At 37.0% G+C, this 19,953-nt stretch overlaps 1 protein-coding gene across 5 annotated transcripts; it reads left to right on the top strand.

The window, feature by feature from the left end:
• Positions 1 to 391: 391 nt before the first annotated feature.
• LOC110096179 lies at positions 392 to 18,261 on the top strand. Of its 5 annotated transcripts, none has more exons than XR_002303064.2 (6): positions 392 to 589; positions 662 to 785; positions 863 to 1,483; positions 1,651 to 1,837; positions 17,524 to 17,653; positions 17,761 to 18,261. XR_002303064.2 is itself a non-coding variant. In XM_028699291.1 (5 exons), the coding sequence occupies exons 1-5, from the start codon at positions 513 to 515 to the stop codon at positions 14,056 to 14,058; spliced, it is 1,095 nt and encodes a 364-aa protein (XP_028555124.1). In that variant the 5' UTR covers positions 392 to 512; the 3' UTR covers positions 14,059 to 14,252. The 5 variants fall into 5 exon arrangements, 3 of the variants coding, with proteins under 3 accessions (XP_028555124.1, XP_028555125.1, XP_028555126.1); XR_002303068.2 differs by lacking the exon at positions 17,761 to 18,261 and adding an exon at positions 14,277 to 14,381 and having other exon boundaries at positions 17,524 to 17,658; XM_028699291.1 differs by lacking the exons at positions 17,524 to 17,653; positions 17,761 to 18,261 and adding an exon at positions 13,973 to 14,252.
• The last annotated feature ends 1,692 nt before the right edge of the window (positions 18,262 to 19,953 follow it).

Below are 19,953 nucleotides of genomic sequence, written 5' to 3' on the forward strand. Positions count from 1 at the left end.
CGAGTGGAGCTTATCGAGCTTGCGAGTTGACCTCGACTGCTAATCGAGCTCGAGCTCGAACACTTGGGTGCTAGACTCGATAGCTCGTCGAGTAGCTCGCGTAAGAGCAGCAAGATTCGCCACGAGAGCGGGAGCGGGCTTCACCGCGAGAGTGGTTCGCGGCAGCGGGCTTCGCCACAAGAGCGAGGGCGGGAGCAGGCTTCGCCTCAAGAGCAGGATCTTGACGAACTTCTCAACTCGACTCGACTCGATTGCACCCCAATAAACGATAAAGGGGCTTAGTAATTTTACTGGCCCATCTAGTGCAAGAAGTGCCTTCTCTTCGGGCGGGCCCAAGGTCCCCGATTCCGGCGCTCTTTGAGTTTACGATCCACCCGCTATTAATAGAGAGAGAGAGAGAGAGAGTGCGACAGAGAAGACTCACTTCTTCCGTTCTTCGACCTCATCACTGTTTGATTTTTAGCTTAGGTTTTTTTTTTTTTTAATCTCTAGTTTGATTCGGTTGCTCATTCATGGCGACGGCGTTCGATCGATGGGAGAAGGACCCCTTCTTCTACGCTGCCGAGGAGGTGCAGGAATCCTCCGATAGGTATTGGACTATCTCCAGCGTCACTTTTCCCCTCTCGTTTTTTTGGTAAAATTCCTATGTTCCCTTTTGCAGGATGGAATCGGTTTACCGACGATGGATGATCCACGAAAAGAGACCGGGCGGGGGTGTCAAGGATCTATCTGCCGCTGAGCTACGGCGGGAGCTCCACACTGCCCTGGGCACCGCGAAATGGCAGGTACTTTTTGATTATTGAAGTCTTTTCTCCTATTATTTTTCTGGGCGAATTTTAGAATAATTCCGGATAATTCTCAGCTGGAGGAATTGGAGAGGGCAGTCAAATCTAGTGATCATGCACTTTCATCCGGCGAAGATACCGTAACTCGGCACAGCGATTTTATTGTGGCCATTTCGAGCAAAATTTCGATGGTGGAGAAGGCTCTAAAGGAATTGAATGTAGAGGATAGGAGGAGTGCTTTGGAGTGGGTAAGGCTGGACGAAATTGAGAGGGACGAGCTTGCTCTTTTCCTTTCGTACCCCAAAAGTAAAGTAGAGAAGGTGTTACCGACATCGTCAGGTGATTTCCCCGAGGCAGAACATATTATGAATGGAGAAAGTTCTGTTTCTTTGAACTGTTGCCAGTCCAACAACTTCAATACATTGGACATGAAGGAAGGGAAAATGAAAGATCACCAGAGTGTAGCCAGTGCTTGTGCTGATTTAGGGGTATGGAAGACTTCAGTTTCTACCGAGCGGTCTCCACATAAACTATTAAATGAGCAGCCTCCTCCAAGGATATTTAATCTCTCACAGTTTAGAACCGTGGAAGCAATTACTAAGCCCAATTGGTATAGAAATGGCTTTAGGAAGTGTAGGATTCTTAGCAATGAAGATATGATGGAGACCATACCATTGCAGAATAATCAGCTGAGTCGGGTATGAAATTTTATTATTCCTATTTTTAATGATCTTCATCTATTTCAGTAATATTATGATTTTTATTATTATAATTTTTTTTCTTCAAGTGTATTATTTTTCTTTTCGATGATTTTCTTGATGTCATTTATACTTTCATTGACGGTATTTCCTATTTTAAAACCAAGGACATGGATGCTTGCTATGCGAAGAGTAAGAGCTGTCTTAGCGATTGCACTGATGAGTCTTACAATAAGCAACTCTATGGCTGGCTTGGAGCCTTTCAAAGGCAGATTCAAAGGTCTCAATACCATGTACAATATAGACGACCTATTCAAATGATTATTTGGACTATTGTCACTGTATTTTTGATTGGTGAGTTCCTTTAGCTTCTATTTGATCTTTGCTATTTTGGTCATGTTTTATTTATTCTTGAATTCATTTTTATTTAGATTAACAAGAAATGTTAGTTAAGGAGTGAATAATTAGTAGTTTCACACAGTCGCAAAATTATTACATGCGGTCACCGGACGCCATCCGGAGGCCAATCAGATTGTGCCACATCACCTATACATTGTGTACCATAACTATGTATTGCTGTGAATCGGGTGATGTGGCGCATCCTGATTGGCCTTCGGACTGTCCGGTGACCGCACATAATAATCTCTCCACACAGTCAGTTATGTTATGCAAGAAAAAAGTATATAATGAGAAATATAAGAGTGAGAGGATGATAGCGACATGCATTCTTTCACTGCCTATTAGTCTCTTTATCTTCCTTGTGGGTTGCTTAGTCAAGTCTCGACCAATGAATATATAATCTCATCAAGTTCTTCGATTCATGGTGGAGATGCAATGAGTTTTAAAACCTCAAGACAAGAAGAATTGCTAACACAACCTCCATGCCAGATTAATGTGGCACCCTCGTAGTGTCATAATCCAACCAAATAGAACCCACATGTAGGACAAGTCTTATCGTGTTGAATGGTGACAGACCAAGTCCTAAGATATAGTTTTGGATATTTCAGATTTCCTTTTATTTAAAACAGACTATAGAGCTTCTAATTAATTTTTAATAAACAAAAAATAAATTTATCCACAATTTGTTTTCTTTTCATTCATCATCAAAATATTTATACAATAAAATATATACACTACAGTACATTGCTACAAACTCAAAATAAAAGAGAGCAGTGTAGAACAAATGATAGTCATGACTCTACAAAAGCTATAAACCAGAAAGTACTTATACCAACTCAGACAAATCAAATCTTGCAACCACAACTACTCAACCGGTTTCTTACCCTTTTTCTGACTTGAAACAGAATGCAGACTAAGCATGTCACGCCCACTGATCTAAATTTTAAATAATAAACCCATCATTTTTTATTGAATTTAAAAACAGTTGATAATAATTTATTGTATCGAACAAAATATTGCTTTGTAGACAACTGAAATATAATGGACTTTATATGGAATGTAAATAAATATGTGTTTAATATATCAGAGCATAAAGTAGTAGGTTTTGCTTAGGCTCTTATGCTTCTCATTAAAAAGAGATCAGAATTCAGGCCTTATGACTCTTTATATTAGCATATCAAAACCAATTTTAGAAATTCACGTAATGATTTATTGTTAGACAACATATTCAACAACTGAGTAGAATTTCACAATTTTAGAATTTCATCAGATTACCTAGAATTGTTAAGAGGATTGTTTTGAAGTTTTAATTATACTATAACATTATTTTTTGGGATCAGAAATGTTTTCTTATTGGATAAAAATAATGCACTTTGTAAACTACTTGTGTAAATTTTTCAGAAAAAAATTGCCTAAATGCCCAGAATGATCATATCTACAACATACAGAAAGTTACACGGTGAAAAATTTAGTGTGTGTAAAGTTATTATCTTTTTTACGCTAAGAAATTATAATTTAAATTATAAAATCCCAAAAATTTTATATTTTTAAAAACTGAGATATGTAGAATGTAATCTACCTTATGGGTGTAAGTGAGCCGAGCTGGCTTGAGCTCGACTCATTAACAAGCTCGCGAGTCGAGCTTATCGAGATGCGAGGTCGACCTTAATCCTAGCTCGGTTCGAAAGCTCGTTGAGCCGTTTGATTAAATTAAAATATATTTAATAATTAATTTAAATTAGTATTATATAATATATTTTAATAAGTTTAAATAAATTCTATATTAAAATTAAAGTTCTAAAAAAATTAAAAATTTTAATTTAAAGCTAAGAAATCCAGCTCAACAATCGAGTCAAACTTAAGCTTTTTAAACGAGCTCGAGCTTATGGATTTTTTAACGAGTTGAGCTCGAGCTCGAACTCAATGACTGCTAAAAAAAAATCAATGACAGCTAAACAAGCTTAGCTCGATTAGACAGATATTCAACTTATTTACAACCCTAATCTACCGTGATTTGAACAATTTTATTCCTCGGTTCGACCTCAGAATGAGAATTTAGGTCCTTGCGGGGGCGTCTCATCCCTCAGACTTGCTTGCTCTGTATGGAGTGCCCCGTGGTTCCTCGAGTGCCAGCCGCAGAGAGGAATGCCATCAACTAGGGCGCTATTTGCCACTAACCACTCGCTCGCCGTCCGCTCGGGCTCCGCGTTTCAAGTTCATTATCCTAACCGTTTCCTCTGCTCTACCGGGAGCCTGGTCAGGCCAGGGGCTTGCTTCAGAGCTCCATTCCCACCTTCCGAGTTTCCTTCCTCAAGCAATTCTATGTGTTTAGCCCCCGTCTTAACTGGGCCGACAATAGAAAATAGATCAGAGTCGTCAAATCCTAGCTTTTTTTCATTAGGATTTCTGACTCTCTATGTAATCTGTTGCCTAGGGGGTGGGGTTGGGTTTTGTGGAAGTGAAATTTGATATTTTTATAAAACTTTGAGCTGGTGATGTGAAACGTATATGCGATGATGGGTTTCGTAATGAAAGCTTGCACGCTTAATTTTAGATAGAACAAATAATTATATCTTTATAATAATTTGAACGACGAGATAAAACATTAAGAACGGAAAAACGAGCTTACGGTTGAATCACACGGGTAAGAGTTAAGATCATATAACAATCAAGTCAATCTAACGTTGCGTACATGAATGGTTTTCCACAAATATCCCTAGACTAACAATAAGATTAGTTGCTATGAGAAGATCCCTCACACAACTCATCCAATTACTAGGTTTTAGCGGAGAAGATTAGCATGATTTCCATGAATCAAGATATCACAACAATAGAGAAGTAACTACAAAGATAAAAGGGTCAGATGATGAGTTTACCCAAAGAAATAGAAGACATGAAGCTTTAGTGGCTGTTTGGATGCATTGAGATGAAGTAGACGGCAACCAAAACCCTTCTTGATGTGGTGGACAGCAATCGGAAACTTTAGGACAGCATATTTCAGATTTCCTAATTTAATTTGGACTTTGTAATTTCAAATTTTGAAATTTGAAATTTAGGCTTAAGAGGGAGATTAGGACTTAATGAGGCCTTATTTGAAGCCATGAATTAAGCTCCTAATTAAAGGGAGGAGTAATGGGTATGGGTGGCCGGCCATAGAGCATGGAGAGAGGGAGTTTCGGTTTTGATGAGGTGGGGGCCCACTTGATTAAGTAAAGGATTTGAATAAAACTGAAATAAATTCAGATTTTAATCAAGAGGGAAAGTTTCCTAATTTATGCTTAAACACTGAAACAGCTATTTGAATTTCAAATTGGAATTGAATTCCAATTAAGATGATGGAATAAATTCAGAAGTTAATTTTGGGTAATGGCTCTTGGAGAATTTGAATTTCAAATTCAAAATCCAAGAGGAAGGGCCGGCGGGTAGAGAGGTGGAAGGGGAAGGAGGCGGCTGGAAGGCTGCAGTCCGGCGGGTGGCTGGCCTGCTGCTGGCCGGTGGCTGGACAGGGTAGGTGGTGGAAGGGGTTGTGGGGAGGAAGCTCAAGAAGAATACAATCCGGATGTATTCTCTTTGAGTTTCACACTAATTGATTACAAAAATAAAATGGAAGAAGGTCTAGAACTCACAATGAGATCTAGCTCTTCTCAAAACTCACTAAGAGATTTGAGAGAGAGGAGGCACTCACAAAGAGAACACAAAGTAATTTTCATTTCATCAAAAACTAACTCTTACATGAGAAAAGGGCCATATAAATAGGCCTCAAAATGACAAAGAAAGTAAAGTACTAAAATGTCCCTTGGGCTACAATAGCTACCAAATACCCATAAGGGTAAAAACGGAAAAACATAAAATAAAAAAAAAATTCACTACATAAAATGATGAAAATACAAATCATGATCGTGGCCGTTGATCTCCGGCATCTCCTAAAGGTAAATGTGTTGAAATCGCTGCTGATGTCCCCATCAGCTGGCACCGCGACACTCTACTTCATTGGGAATGCACACTATCAACAAATATATTGAGTAGTTTTCCATATTAAGTGTGAGGAACAATCTGAATGAAAGAACCAATCAATTAGTTTGATAAATTGTAGCTTTAAAGGAGGGCTTTTAAGGCAAGTTGGAAATGAATTCTATTTGATCTTTATCTCAGGTTATCAACTTCGCTTATGATGACCAAAGTATGTCCATGAAACTTATGCGTGTTGTTCCCATCAACAATAGCTCAAATTTAAATTTGATATCCCATACTTTAACTAACATGCTATGCATATTGGGGAATATTTAGATTTGCTTAAACTGATGGAACTTTTTTTTGTGAATATAGGGGGATTTTTTAGGAGAAACATGTCAACTTTATGTCCTATAAACTTCAAGGAGGTGTTTTAGCATGGTGGGAGCAACTCCAAACTAATTAGCGATAGGAAGGCACACGCCCTGTTCATTCTTGGTTTCAAATGCACAATTTATTGAGGGAAATTATTTCTTCTTATCGGTTATAACCAAATTCTATATAATCAATATCAATAATGCCAACAGAAGGGATGTTTAATTAGTGATTAGGTAGAGGAATTTTATTTCTTAAACACTCAAGTTAATTTCTATGAACCGAAGCGCCTTAGAGTCTTATAGTATCTCAATGGATTTTAGGACTTCTTATGTGATTATCTGGCTCTGCAATCCATTTGGTGATTATCCAAAATTGTCAACCTTGTTTATAAAGTTGAAAAGAGCCAGTCCAGGACTTTCCATAAATACTCTGCTAGTCCCAATATCAATAATGCCAGCAGAAGGGATGTTTAATTAGTGATTAGGTAGAGGAATTTTATTTCTTAAGCACTCAAGTTAATTTCTATGAACCGAAGTGCCTTCGAGTCTTATAGTATATAAATGGATTTCAGGAATTCTTATGTGATTATCTGGCTCTACAATCCATTTGGTAATTGATGTAGAACGGGTAGGAGGAGTTGTAAAGGAGAGGAAGTCCTCTCTAAAAATCTGAAATATTCTCTTACAATCTTGTAGAGAAAGGAATCCAAATCAAACCTGAAATAAGTTTCAGGTTTTTCTAATAATGGGGATGGAGCTTGGGAGGAAAAATCAAGCTAAGTAGGCTTGAGAGAATTTGGGCCAACAGAGAGAGGATTGGGTAATTAATTTTTTCCAAATAATTGGCTGCACTTGTGGAAAGTTTTCAACCCAGCAATGAGGAGAAGGGGGAAGCGAGGATAAGGAGATGGAGGGAAATAATTTCCTAACGGCGGGACCACAGGGAAAATTAAAGGGATTTTAATTCATAAATTCCCTTAATTGGTTTAGGGAGGCGGGACACAGGGAATTTAATGGAGGCTGGCGGGATGTGGGTGAGCTGAGAGGGAATTTAGCAATTAAATCCTAAATCTTATTCTCAGAGATTTGGAAATAAGGCTTAGGAAAGATCTGTTATAAGCAACGTACAGGGATTTAAAAATAGTTTCCAAAAGCACTAAGGGGAGAATAGGCAATAATTATTATTTCAAGCCAAGGTGGAGGTGAGGTGGAACCGACGGCATGCATAGACCATGGGGAGATTAATTAGAATAATTAAAACTCCTTAATTTAGGTAAGCGATTTGGGAAAATTATTTCAAGTCCAATTTGAATTTCAAATTCAAATTAGATAAAAATGGAAACTTTCCTAAAATAAATTTAATTAAAGAGGAAAAAGATTTTGAAATTCTCAATGATTAATTTTGAATTTCAAATCTACCCACATTCAATTCATTCTAAAATAGGAAACAAGCTTGGATGGGGGAGGAGGAGAGTGGATCGGCGGCTAGGTGAATGGAGGCCGACGGCATGGGTTCGGGTATGGGGGGATTTGGGGTGGAAACCGGCGGCTAAATGGGTGGAGGATGAAGACGATGGAAAAACAATTAGAGAAAAGATAAAAACGAAAGAAAGAAGATCGAAGATAAAAAAAAAACGAAAAGGAGAAAATAAAATCAAAAGGAGACAATAAAACCGCGAGCCTTTGGACTCTTCCGAAGACTGACGGGTGATCCGTTTGCCCTTCTCCAAGGGACTTTAATTCACAAGCCCGGACCCATCCTGCGGCTGGTGACAACTTCGATTCCTCTCCAATGGAATCTCACTCTTGTCCTCTCTCAAGAAGAAAAGAACACATTGTGGAAAACAAATTTTTTCATATTAATCAACCATCTCTTACAATAGCTTAAGACCCTTATTTATAGGCCATAACATGAGAAAAAATAGAAAATTACAAAAATGCCCCTTGGGCCAAAACACTCACATAAACTATCCTAGGGGTAAACTAGGAAATACATAAAACAAGAGCTAAAATTCAGAAAATAATACATAAATGAAAATTTAAATAATGGCTGTCGATTTACGACGCCGCCTGTGATAGATGCGCCAAATCTTCGTATTGATGTCCGCATCAGTAATTATCCAAAACTGTCAACCTTGCTTATAAAGTTGAAAAGAGCCAGTCTAGGACTTTCCATAAATACTCTTCTAGTCCCTGAACATCTATGGAGTTTTCAAGTGACAAGCCACAGCTCCCATCAAGTAAGAAATCTTCCTCTTCCATAGTCGTTGAGGGTTTAGCTACCACTAATAGTCAATTGTGCACAATTGACTAAATGAATGCTCCTTTAGCTAAGTTAATGTAAGAACCAAGCATGTTCAATTTAATTGAACCGAACATTTTAACATCAGCTGCATGAGTGTGGGAGCATAATAGCTTGCTGAATGAACCGCATGCGGGCGCGGGAGGGTTTGGCGAGGTCGGATCGTGTGTTTGAATGAGGAGCCGCGTGCAGGAGTGAAAAGCATCAACTCCTTGTCGTAGATAACTCCGATTCCCTCACTCTAGTGGAATCAAACATGCGTGAGAAGCTTCAATCGAGAGGCACTGTGCCGAGAGAAAGAAGGAGAATGAAGGTAAGTTTGTGCATTTTGTTCATTTTATGCAAACTCTTCTATGATTTAAACCTGAGAAGAGGGTTACGACTCAATTGAACGCAGATGAAGAAAATTTGGAAGAGAAAGAGTATGAATTTGGAGTTTGAAGTTTCTTATGTCTGACAACGGAGGAAGGAGTAAGTGATTGATTTATATTCAACTTAGATACGAAATTTATACACATTCATTCCTCTAATTGAATGAATAAAATATTAATGTCATTAGGAATAATCCAAGCAAAGCAAGCCTTGATTCGACTTTGAAGGAGGAAAAAATTTATTGAGGTAATTATCTTTGATTTGAGAAAAAAATTAATTTTATATTATGTTAGAGAGTAAGGTGGATAGTGCAAGAGAAATTGTGGAAGATTTAGAGCCATTCAATATTATGTAATGTTATTCAATTAATTAAAAGTCTATTTTGGAAATGATTGAAGTAATTTGTGTTAACTTAAGAGGTTTAAGAAAATTTAATGTTGCTTCTGATGATATTTGAGGCATCCAAATTAAATTTTAGTGTTAATTAAGATATCATCATGTAATTTTGTACAATGAAAGATTTTTCATAATTGAACTGAGACGAGTATTGAAAGTTTATATCAAGCTCAAGATTTGGAAGAAAATTGAAGCATGAAAATAAACAAGCTGTTAATTACAATTATTTTTATAACAATAATAATTTCTTTTGAATTTATTGCAATTATCACATGTAGTATCATAAATGATTATTGAATGTTTTATGCATAGAATTAAGCAATTGAGAAAATCAAAGTCGATAATTATAGTCATCATATAACAATTACATTCTTTATTTATCATTTCAGTTTGTGCTATTAAATTATGATAATTATTTATTTATTTATGTTGAAGGCCTATTATGTTCAAAATAATGAAAGTTTAACACTCATAAATAAAAATATAAATAATGCTTTGCAATTATAACTTACAATATGTAAAAGAAAGTATAGATAAAAAAGGGAGAAGATGCATACATGCAACTACTGCAGTTCACCCCTTTATAGTATTGACTGGGGATGTAATGTACTCGTGCTCGTTAAATGAAAATAAAAATTAAAATGGAAATGGTTTTACGTTCAATGGTACAAATTTTAGACTACTCTTGTACTAAATAAAAGGAAAAATGAATAAATTAAAATAAAAATGAATAAATGAGACAGGAAAAGAAATGTGTTATTTAAAATGGCAAATTATAAGAATCTACAGCTTATAAGATGTTGTGTATATATTAACTATATAAGTGATGAAAAAGAGTATATATGTTTTATTTTATATGATTAACTATCATATTATATATTGTGATTATCCACTGAGTTTGTCATGTAAACTCAAACTGTTAAATTTAATTTTCATGTAAAACTTTTAATAAGTAGAAATGGTTGAAAGAGAGGAATATGCCTATAGAAGAAGGAGATCGTATGAAAATAGGTAAACAATTTAGTTGTATGATTTAAGTATATGCTTAATATGCAATTGCTTTAGTGGCTCTTTAGTTTTGTGGGATGTTAGTTTTTATTGTTTATATGTAATTGAAGAAACATATTAACTGTCCGATCGTTCATTCCCACCGCATTAATTTGAGTCTCCGATCCGAGTCGTGACAAAGTGGTATCAGAGACCTCAAATAGGACATGAATCGTATGGAAAAAGCCATTAAGTTGATTATTGAGTAAGGAAAATTAATTGATATTAAATTATGAATTTTATAAGAGACTTTATTTTATTTCAAGACTCAGGATGATCCTAAAGAAGATGTGGAAAAGGTCATACCAAATATTGTTGTTAATCCTGATACACCGATGCAAATGATGACGGCAATGACTCAATTAATTCAAGACTCAAGAAATCAACCATTAGGAAGTGGTGGTAGTAGTAGCATGTCAATGGATAAATGTTTATAACTATTTTAGGATATGATACCACCATTGTTTAAATTGGTAGAGGGATCAATTAAGGTAGAAAATTGGTTATTGCGGGTCGAGAAGATATTAGAGGAGATTTTTTAGCCCAAAAGATAGATTTCATTGACGATATTTGTACTTCATGGCAAGGCTGAAAGGTGGTGGGGGGTAAGCACGAGGATAAATTTGAAGGGAAACCTAGCCTCTAGATCAAATGGAATGAGTATTCTATTTACTTAGGTGTTCCGAAATAGGTCTGTGCCTCTTTCTGCGAGGAGGCAAATGTAGGATAAATTTTTAAGATTGGTACAAAGAGACATATTTGTTATGCATTATGAAGCAGAATTTACTATTTTTTCCAGATATGCTCCTCAATTAGTTCATGCTGCAGAAGAAATGTGTCATTGGTTTTTATCTGGATTAAAAGATGCTATCAGGCATCCTCTTGTTCCTCTAGAGATTGAATATTATTTTATATTGGTGGAGAGAGCTAGAATGATTGAAATTGATGTTCAAAATATCCAAAAGGCGTGAATTTCAGAAAAGGAAGAATGTAGATGTTGTGGGAGCTTCCCAGGATTCTCAAACTAGATCCTTTTTGCAATCTAGGAAGTCTAATTGGAAGAAGGCAAAACCCAGTAACAATGAGAGTCAAATGAGCTTAAATATCTGTAACAAAGGTGGAAAATAATACAAGGGAGAATGCCTTTTTAGAACAAATACTTGCTTCTTGTGTTGTCAACCTGGATATATAGCTAAGAGCTGCCCTACTCTGGGGAAAGGAGAATGAAGGATGAATGTGAGACCTTAGAATAATGTTGGCAGACCGAGGATGATAGAATCAGTTGCTTCCACTCCGGAGCCAAGTCAAAGCCGATCAAATACTTAGCCTAGAGTATATGCATTATCTAAACAGGATGCCAAGGACTCTACTATTCATTGTTAAATCCATATGCTCGACCCTCTACTATTCATTGTTCTCATTGTAAACAGGTGCGACACAAATCCAACAAATGCCCTTAGAGAATTATATTGAGGGCTATACAACATTGAGAATATTATTTAATACACAAAGTTTGCAGCACACAGTGATTACAATGCTCCTAAGTACATTAATTCACAAAAGACCTTGTCTAGGATGCATGTTTGGTGGATGATTTTCTTTCACAAAGTTCACATTCCGTTTCAAGCATCACACATGCTAATTGAATCGTGCTGCATGCGCTCTTAACCGATGGGTTGCTCATATGATTACCCTTCATATGGAACTTGTGAATTTTGACATCCTAAAAGAACTGCACAATATATGAAGACTTTCATCACATATATATGGATTCTATGTTAGCAACCTCTCAATACTGGAGATTTCCATATATAAAGGGGTTTCTTGTTTAAGGATAATCATCTGTGCATTCCAAGAATGTCTCTCCATGAGTTAATTATCCAAGACTTACATTCTAGAGTATTGGCCGCACATATTGGTTGTAACAAAATTATAGCATCTATTGATGATCAATTTTTTTTGGCCATGAATGCGCCACAATATTACAAAATTTATGCAAGGATGTGACGCGTTTCAAGCCGCCAGATGCTATACTCAAAACACGATACTCTATTGTCTATTACTTATGCTAGACAATATATGGGAAGTAATTAGTGTAGATTTTATGTTGGGTTTGCCAATGACATAACAAAAGAAGGATTTAATCATTCTTGCGGTGGATTTATTTTTGAAGAGGGGAAATTTTATTTGTATTCAAAAAAATTTTGATGCAATTAATATTGCTAACTTGTTCTTTGTGAAATTTGTGTATCATGGAATACCAAAAATTATTGCTTTCAATCGTGATGTTAAATTTGTAAGTTACTTTTGGCACGTGTTATAGAGAAAATTTGGCACAACCTTGACACTTAATATTGTGTATCACTAACATAATGATGGCCAGACAAAAGTTGTTAACTGCACATTTGGATCCATGATTAGGAGCAAAGGAAGCAAGCCTAAATCTTGGGATCAAGCTATAACCCAACCTGAATTTGCATTCAATAAATGATTAATCGACCAACAGGGTGCACTCTATTCTCCATCATGCATATGAAAACTCCAAATGTTATTGTTGATCTCTTGGATGTTGTGCCACTTAGTGCGAATCGCATGACGGAACAATTGGTGGAGCATGTTTAAATACATCGGAAGTAAAGCAGCGTAAATACATCGGAAGTAAAGCAGCGCCAGAGGAGTCCAATGACAAGTATGAAGCTATATCCAATAGTTACTAGTGCAAGAAAATTTTTAAAGAAGGTGACTTGGTTATGATTCATTTAATCAAACATCATTATCTAGTGGGCATATATTAGAAATTTTAAGATAAAGAAAATTAGACCATTCTCGATACAAAGAAAAATTAACGATAATGTATACATAATTGATTTATTCGATCAATTGGCTCGGTTCCTGCAGCCCGCTTTATATTTCGTGTGCTATGTTTGGTTTCCCATCCTATTTTATTTTCTCCATGGCTATTTTCGATAATTAATCTTTTTGTGTTTTGTCCGTTATTCCCCAAAATTACCATTCTACTGCCAAATGGCAAAAGTTCGTTGCACAGATTTCCCTTATGCACTGTAAATGCTGTAGAGGTGCTGGTCTTGTTTTTCATTATCTTTTTTTTTCTCTTGAAGAAATTCCAAAACTTCTAAAGCTCCATTGTGGAAGAACCCGGCTTCCTCAATCCAGCATTGCTTGATTACTGCTGCATGAATAATCCTTTCAATTCTTACATGTTGGTTCATTCTCATTAATGGAATACGATAAATGCATGTTAACTAATTTCCCTGATTGCCTGTTGTTTGTGATATGTTGAGGGGCCTTCTAGCTCGTACCGCATCAGCAGGTCTTCATAATTCATTGTCTTGCATTTTTTTTTTCTTTTTCATCTGCTTTTGCTTTGGATATTCAACACATTTTTTGCTGCATCTGAAACATCTGTGTTGGGCACATTTAAAATTGAAAAGAAACCGCTTTTAAGAAGCTCATTTGTTTTCTAGATTACACTTGCTTGGCAAGCATTGTGCGTAGCCTGAAAAAAAAAACACTCGTCATGTTCATAAAAATCACTTGATTTCAGTTAACTAAATGTTGTCCATGAGCTGCATAGCAGACGGGCAATCACCATACTAAAGTAAATGAAATGTTTTTAATGTGCAGCATGGCTGATGTTGAAAGCGTTGCTAAATGAATCTAGAGTTGCATATGCTAGTGGGTTTCAATGGACTATTATCCTATCGTTGTAGAATTATAAGTGAGACTTTGATCATGCTTTAAATTTCTGTTGAGAAATTTTTTGAGTGGCATGTGCTGCAACCCTGACTGGTTTCTGTCCAGGATTAGTTTTTGCCATTCAGACATTTTCTTGAAAATCTGTTTATACCTGTCGTCTGGCAATTATTTTGTGTAAGTTTTCATTGATCCATATTTTTTTAGATTATAACAATCTGACTCATTTTGGCAGTTCTTTTCATATTTCGCGTGAGTTAAGGGGTTAGTAGATCTTATTAATCCTTTTGATAGTTGATTCCTGGTCCATGAAGCAAAACTCTCAGTTAAGCGGTACAAGGTACTTCATTTCCCTTCTGAACTCTTCTCACTTTTTTAAAAGCTATCAACTCGTGTTGACTAAATATGCTAGCATTCAAAGTTCTTCAAGCTCTGGATGGTGATTGAATAAGATGTTTATACAATTACATTTATGTAAAACCAAGCCAACTTGACAACAAACGTCATAGATTAACACTACATTAAAGTGGAGGATACAATAACAAGGTGATAGGAAATACTTGAATATTTCAAGTAAATCCTAACAAGAATAGAGAAAAACAACAATCGAGTCACACACAATATGGTGGAAAACTCTCCAAACCGTAATTGGATTGCAAATGAGAGACCTAATGGAAACAACGAAAACAAAGATACAATTGATTCTCAATTCGAGTGGAGGATTGTTCTCTACCAATCTCTAGATGAGTCTAGAGCCCAAGACACCAAGAAGAACCCTCACAAGAACACAATAATCAAAATATAATCCTAACCCTAGTCTCCCTCTCATACTTAAGGCATGCAATTAAAACAAAAAGACCTAAAGGCCATTGCCGCCCCCTCCTTTGGCTCTAAATTTTATTTTGAACTCAAGTGTACCCCACCCAATCTCTCTCTCTCTCTCTCTCTCTCTCTCTCTCTGTTGTAGCCGCCCCTTCTCGTGTAAACGTGAACCGACCCCTTAGAGGGGACCGACTTGATTGGTCCACTAAGGGACGGTCTAATACTACCGCCCTCCCAAAGAATCACCTTGTTCTCAAGGTGAAAATAAGGAATTGATGTTTCACCCTCTCATATGGCTCCCATGTGGCGTCGTAGTCCAGGAGGTTCTTCTACTTGATCAACACTTCTTTAGGTCTATCTTCTCTCTGGCAAACCCCCATAAGCTTCAAGGGTTCCAACATCACATCTAAATCCTCAGTTAGTGTCACTGGTAACGCAAAGCTTGCTGCAGAGTCTCCAATTGCCCTCCTCAATTGAGATACATGGAACACCGGGTATATTGTCGCCGTTGGAGGTAGTTTCAGCTGATAAGTCATACTCCAATCCTCTCCAATATCTCATATGGTCCAAAGTATCTTGGGGCAAGCTTCTCATTTCTCCTGCTGGCTACTGATCTCTGCCTGTAAGGTCAAAGCTTTAAAAACATCATTTCCCCTACCTCGAATTGGATGTCTTTTTTATACCCATATGCCTGTTTATTCATAATATGTTGAGCTTTCAGCAGGTGCCTCTTCAACTCCTCAAATATCATGTCTCTCTCCTCCAAGTATTCTTCCACTGAAGAAATTAGAGTGCGGCTATGCCCATAGTGCACTAAGTGAGGTGGATCTCTTCCGTACAACAACTTAAATGGGGTCATCTGAGAAGCAGAATGAAAAGATGTGTTGTACCAATACTCAGCCCATGCTAGCCATTTGGCCCATAACTTGGGTGTCTCCGACCCAAAACATCTTAAGTAAATTTCCAAATTCCTGTTGACCACTTCTTCTTGGCCATCCGTCTGTGGGTGGTAGGCGGTGCTCCTCTTCAATATTGTCCCCTGCAGTCTGAACAATTCCCTCCAAAAATGGATGAGGAACACCTTATCCCTATCAGACACTATAGCTTTTGGTACTCCATATTGTTTGACCACCTCTCTGATGAAGGCTGATGCTACTTTCATTGCAGTGTATGGATGTCATAGGGGAATGAAATGAGCATATTTGCTTAAGTGGTCAACCACCACCAGTATCACTGTGAAGCCCTCTGATCTGGGTAGCCCATTTATGAAATACATTGACACCTCCTATACTTGACCTAGTAAAGCAAATGGTTGTAATAATCCTCCTGGAAACATCGTTATGCACTTGTTCCTTTGACATACCTCATACATGGCAACCATCTCCTCCACATCCTTATGCATCTGTTTCCGGTATAGCTCTGAAGCTAGTCTCCTGTAGGTATTCTGCACCCTGAATGTCCCCCAACAGCGCTCCCATAAAACTCTTGAAGCAAGTGTGGAATGTGGACTGATGTTCGAGGCATCACAAACCTCTTCTGGTACAGAAGTCTCTCCCCTACCAAGAATACCCTGGATGGCTACTCCCTTCCCTTAGTAAATCAGCCTTGATCTTCCCCAACTCCTCACCCCGTTCACTCTCCTCCTTGATGGCCTCCCAATCTAATATCAATGAAATTGACACTGTTGTCGCCTGCAACTCCCCCATACATCCGGACAAGACATCTGTTGCCTTGTTCTCCACTCGTGACCTGTATTGGATCTCAAAATCATAACCCAACTACTTGGACAACCACCTATGATGCTCCTCTGTCACCATCCACTGCTCCAACAAGTACTTCAAACTGCGCTAGTCCGTCTTTAATGAGAAATTGACTATTATCAAGACAATGGATAAAAAAAAGATTCATATAGTCGATCCAACATAGTGAGATAAAAGCTTGATGTTATTATTGTTGTTGCTTGTATTGTACAATTATAATTTATCATGAGATAAGGCCTGCCAGAAGATGTACCGTTTACTAGGTCTCATTTTGAAGTTTGTTAAAGTGCGCTTCATCCAAGTAATTCCCCTTTTGTCATTAGTGAAAAAATCCATTAGATTTGAAGTCGTAAATGAATATACTGTGTGCTATACACCAGTTAGTCATTATCAACCAGCAAGTTTCATCCCACTCTGCACGCCAAATCCCCTCTCTTCGATCTCATGTTCTCTCTCTTGCCAATCCCTCACTCTCTCCTGCTCATTCTCTATGCTCCTTTCTCTCTCTCTCTCTCTGCGGCACTCCCGTAGAATCGGCGCATGGTTACTCACGCGTTCTCATCCATTCATGATCTCCCTCTCCCCACTCTCCGTTCCAAGTTTAATTACATAGTTGAGTAAAGCACTTAGAGGGAAGCTCTTGATTTAGGATATTTTATGGGCTTCTTGTTTTTGGGAATTGATGCATGTACGTTATGGTGAGTTTGATTTATTCCTTCACAAAATCTGTTTGATTTAATGAGATAACTTTTGGTAAAATAGAAGTTAGCCTTTTTGCCAAGAAATTCATAATTGAATACAAGGATCTTGGTGATTTCATGATTTCATTATTTGAGCAGGGGTTACTGGCGAATAGATTATTACTACAATAACAAAGTTTAAGGCAACTTTTACTTTCAGGTACTACGATGACTGGTTGCATCCAAGTAATTTCTCTTGTTAAATAACAGCAACTATATAACCCTCAAGAAAGTGTGATGTTTAATTGCGGCATTCTGCTGATCTTGGCTCAAAGCTTGCGGTTGCAGAGGTGAATTTAGTTATTGGATGAAACATGTGTTAATTGTTCCCATTATGCTGTGCTCTTATTATATGATATATTTGTCTCTTACTGTTTTACTGTTGTTTTTCATGTAGGCGATGACAGAATAAATTGAACAAATGGTTGTGCTGGTTGAAAGCAATCAAAAGGTCGGTCAGTTTTTTTTACTAAGATTTCAACCCAATTTGTAAAATTCTATAAATAATTATGCTGTCTTGGCTGCATGTAAGTAATTCCTCTTGCTAAATAGCAATAAACAGTTGGTTTTCAAGGAAAGTATGAGGTTCAACTGCTATAGTCTGCATGTAAGTCATGGAAAAAAGCATGTGGCATTTGGTTGCATCCAAGTAATTCCCCTTGTTAAATAGCAGAATAGTCGATCTTCAAGGAAAATATGATGTTCAGTTGCAACAATCTGCTAATCTGTGTAAAAAGCTTGAAGTTATAGAGGTAAACATGTGTAATTTGTTCCCATATAAGAGATTAGTAGACTATTGCACATTGAACATCATATTTTCATTGAAGATTGGCTATTTTCCCTTATTTACTTTGTTATTATAGTAATAATCTATTTGTCAGTCAGGTCCTTACTAAAACAATGACATTATATGACTTTTGCTTCTCGCAGTTCTAATTAGGGCTACATGGTCAAGCCTCATAAAAATAAAAAAAAAAAATCCATGTCTTTTGTAGGTTTCAAAACCCAGCAAATTATAGTCACGCAAAATCAACATTTAAATAATAATTCATCATGAAATTTCATTGGTCACCTCAAACATCTAAATTCATAAAATAGAAATCTTGAACCGAGATTTGGTGTAACAAATTAAACGAGTTCATGGGGCAGAAAAATAACATGGATGTATAAAACTTTTAGTCTTTGATTCAAATATTATTTTAGTGGGTGTGGGTCTTTCCAATTGTATCAAAATTTGATTGAAATAATACATATATTTGAAGTATCTTAATTCCATATGCTTAATATTAAAATTTATTGATTGATTATCAGAAATGATTCATACTAAGGAGGGTCATCCATCCACTTGTTCTGTCACCTTGAGACTCTAAATGACATATGCCATATGATTGGTATGCATTAGCATGAATTGGGGAAAAAAACTTTAGCTAGTTTAATCAACAGGTGGCCCTATACGAAATCCATTCAGAAACGAATTCAGTAAATTTTATTGTGATACGGCAGGGCTGAACAAGGAAAGGAAGGAAGGAGGTTAAGGGGGGGGGGGGTTCCAATCGGGAATTAATACATTATATTATTGGGAAATCAATTAGGAAAATCTTCCTAATGAGATCATTTTCTAATTGAATTATTTTCAAATTAAGGAGGGAGATATATTAGGAAGGGGCCTGAATTAGGAAATACTTTCCTAATTGAATTATTTTCAAATTAATGAGGGAGATGGGGGCTGATTTAGGAGGGAGAGAGGATGTCTATTTAAGTCCATAGTTTGGTTTATTTTATTCTTATGCGTGATTTTGTTTTGAGTGCTATAGTTTTCTTTTGTGAGGGATCCTAGCTTCGTCTAGGATTTGAGAGAGAAGATCCTCCTCTCGAAAGAGGATCAATTGTATCTTGCTTCTTGCTATTTGATTTTCTAGCAATACATTCTATTATTTTGCTGAAATTTACTGTTGTTCGCAGATTTTTGTGGTTTGAAACGTATTAAATTTGTATCAAATCACGTTTGTAGACCAAAATCCAGGTTTTTTCTGCTGATTTATTCTGCGATATTCCTTATCATCCGCTGATTTCTGTTGTTTGGAGAGCATAACTGTGTCAAAGTTGTTGTTTTTCTCTGAGAAGACTTTGATCTGGGTACTAATGGCCAATCAAAGAGTTGAAGCGTTGGAAGAAAGGTTGGATGGGGAAGTAGGGCAACTACAAGCATAAGTGGGATCGTTAAATAAACGTATTTATGCGATAGACGGTTTGGGAACATGGAGGAAATGATGAAGCGGGTGTTGGAGCTTCATACTAAAAAGGTTCCGCCGGGAGCAAGAAGAAATCAGGAATATGACATGCCGAGGAAAGACGTGGGGGTGAAAATTTTAGGGGAGGATGAAGAAACACCCCTCTTGGAGCCTATTCTGAGAATGCGGATGGGTAGGGAGTATATAGGAAGGAAGGAATGTAAAGAAGAGGACAGACAGGCCGGATTTGGAGGAAAAAGGGGATATGAACGGGTATGTGAAGCCTAAATAGAAATAAGGATGTCTAATTAGACGCTAATCTATTTAAACTCTAAACCCTAAACCTATGATGCACCGAC

Source organism: Dendrobium catenatum, unplaced genomic scaffold (genome assembly GCF_001605985.2).
Source record: "Dendrobium catenatum unplaced genomic scaffold, ASM160598v2 fragScaff_scaffold_1228, whole genome shotgun sequence".
Taxonomy (NCBI): domain Eukaryota; kingdom Viridiplantae; phylum Streptophyta; class Magnoliopsida; order Asparagales; family Orchidaceae; genus Dendrobium; species Dendrobium catenatum.

What these genes read in the sequence shown, in the direction of transcription:
- LOC110096179 (XM_028699291.1), top strand. Translation starts at nt 513, where the DNA reads ATGGCGACGGCGTTCGATCGATGGGAGAAGGACCCCTTCTTCTACGCT. An exon ending in TGGGCACCGCGAAATGGCAG is followed by an intron (nt 786 to 862) that starts GTACTTTTTGAT and finishes GATAATTCTCAG; the next exon opens with CTGGAGGAATTGGAGAGGGC. An exon ending in TGTCACTGTATTTTTGATTG is followed by an intron (nt 1,838 to 13,972) that starts GTGAGTTCCTTT and finishes TTTAATGTGCAG; the next exon opens with CATGGCTGATGTTGAAAGCG.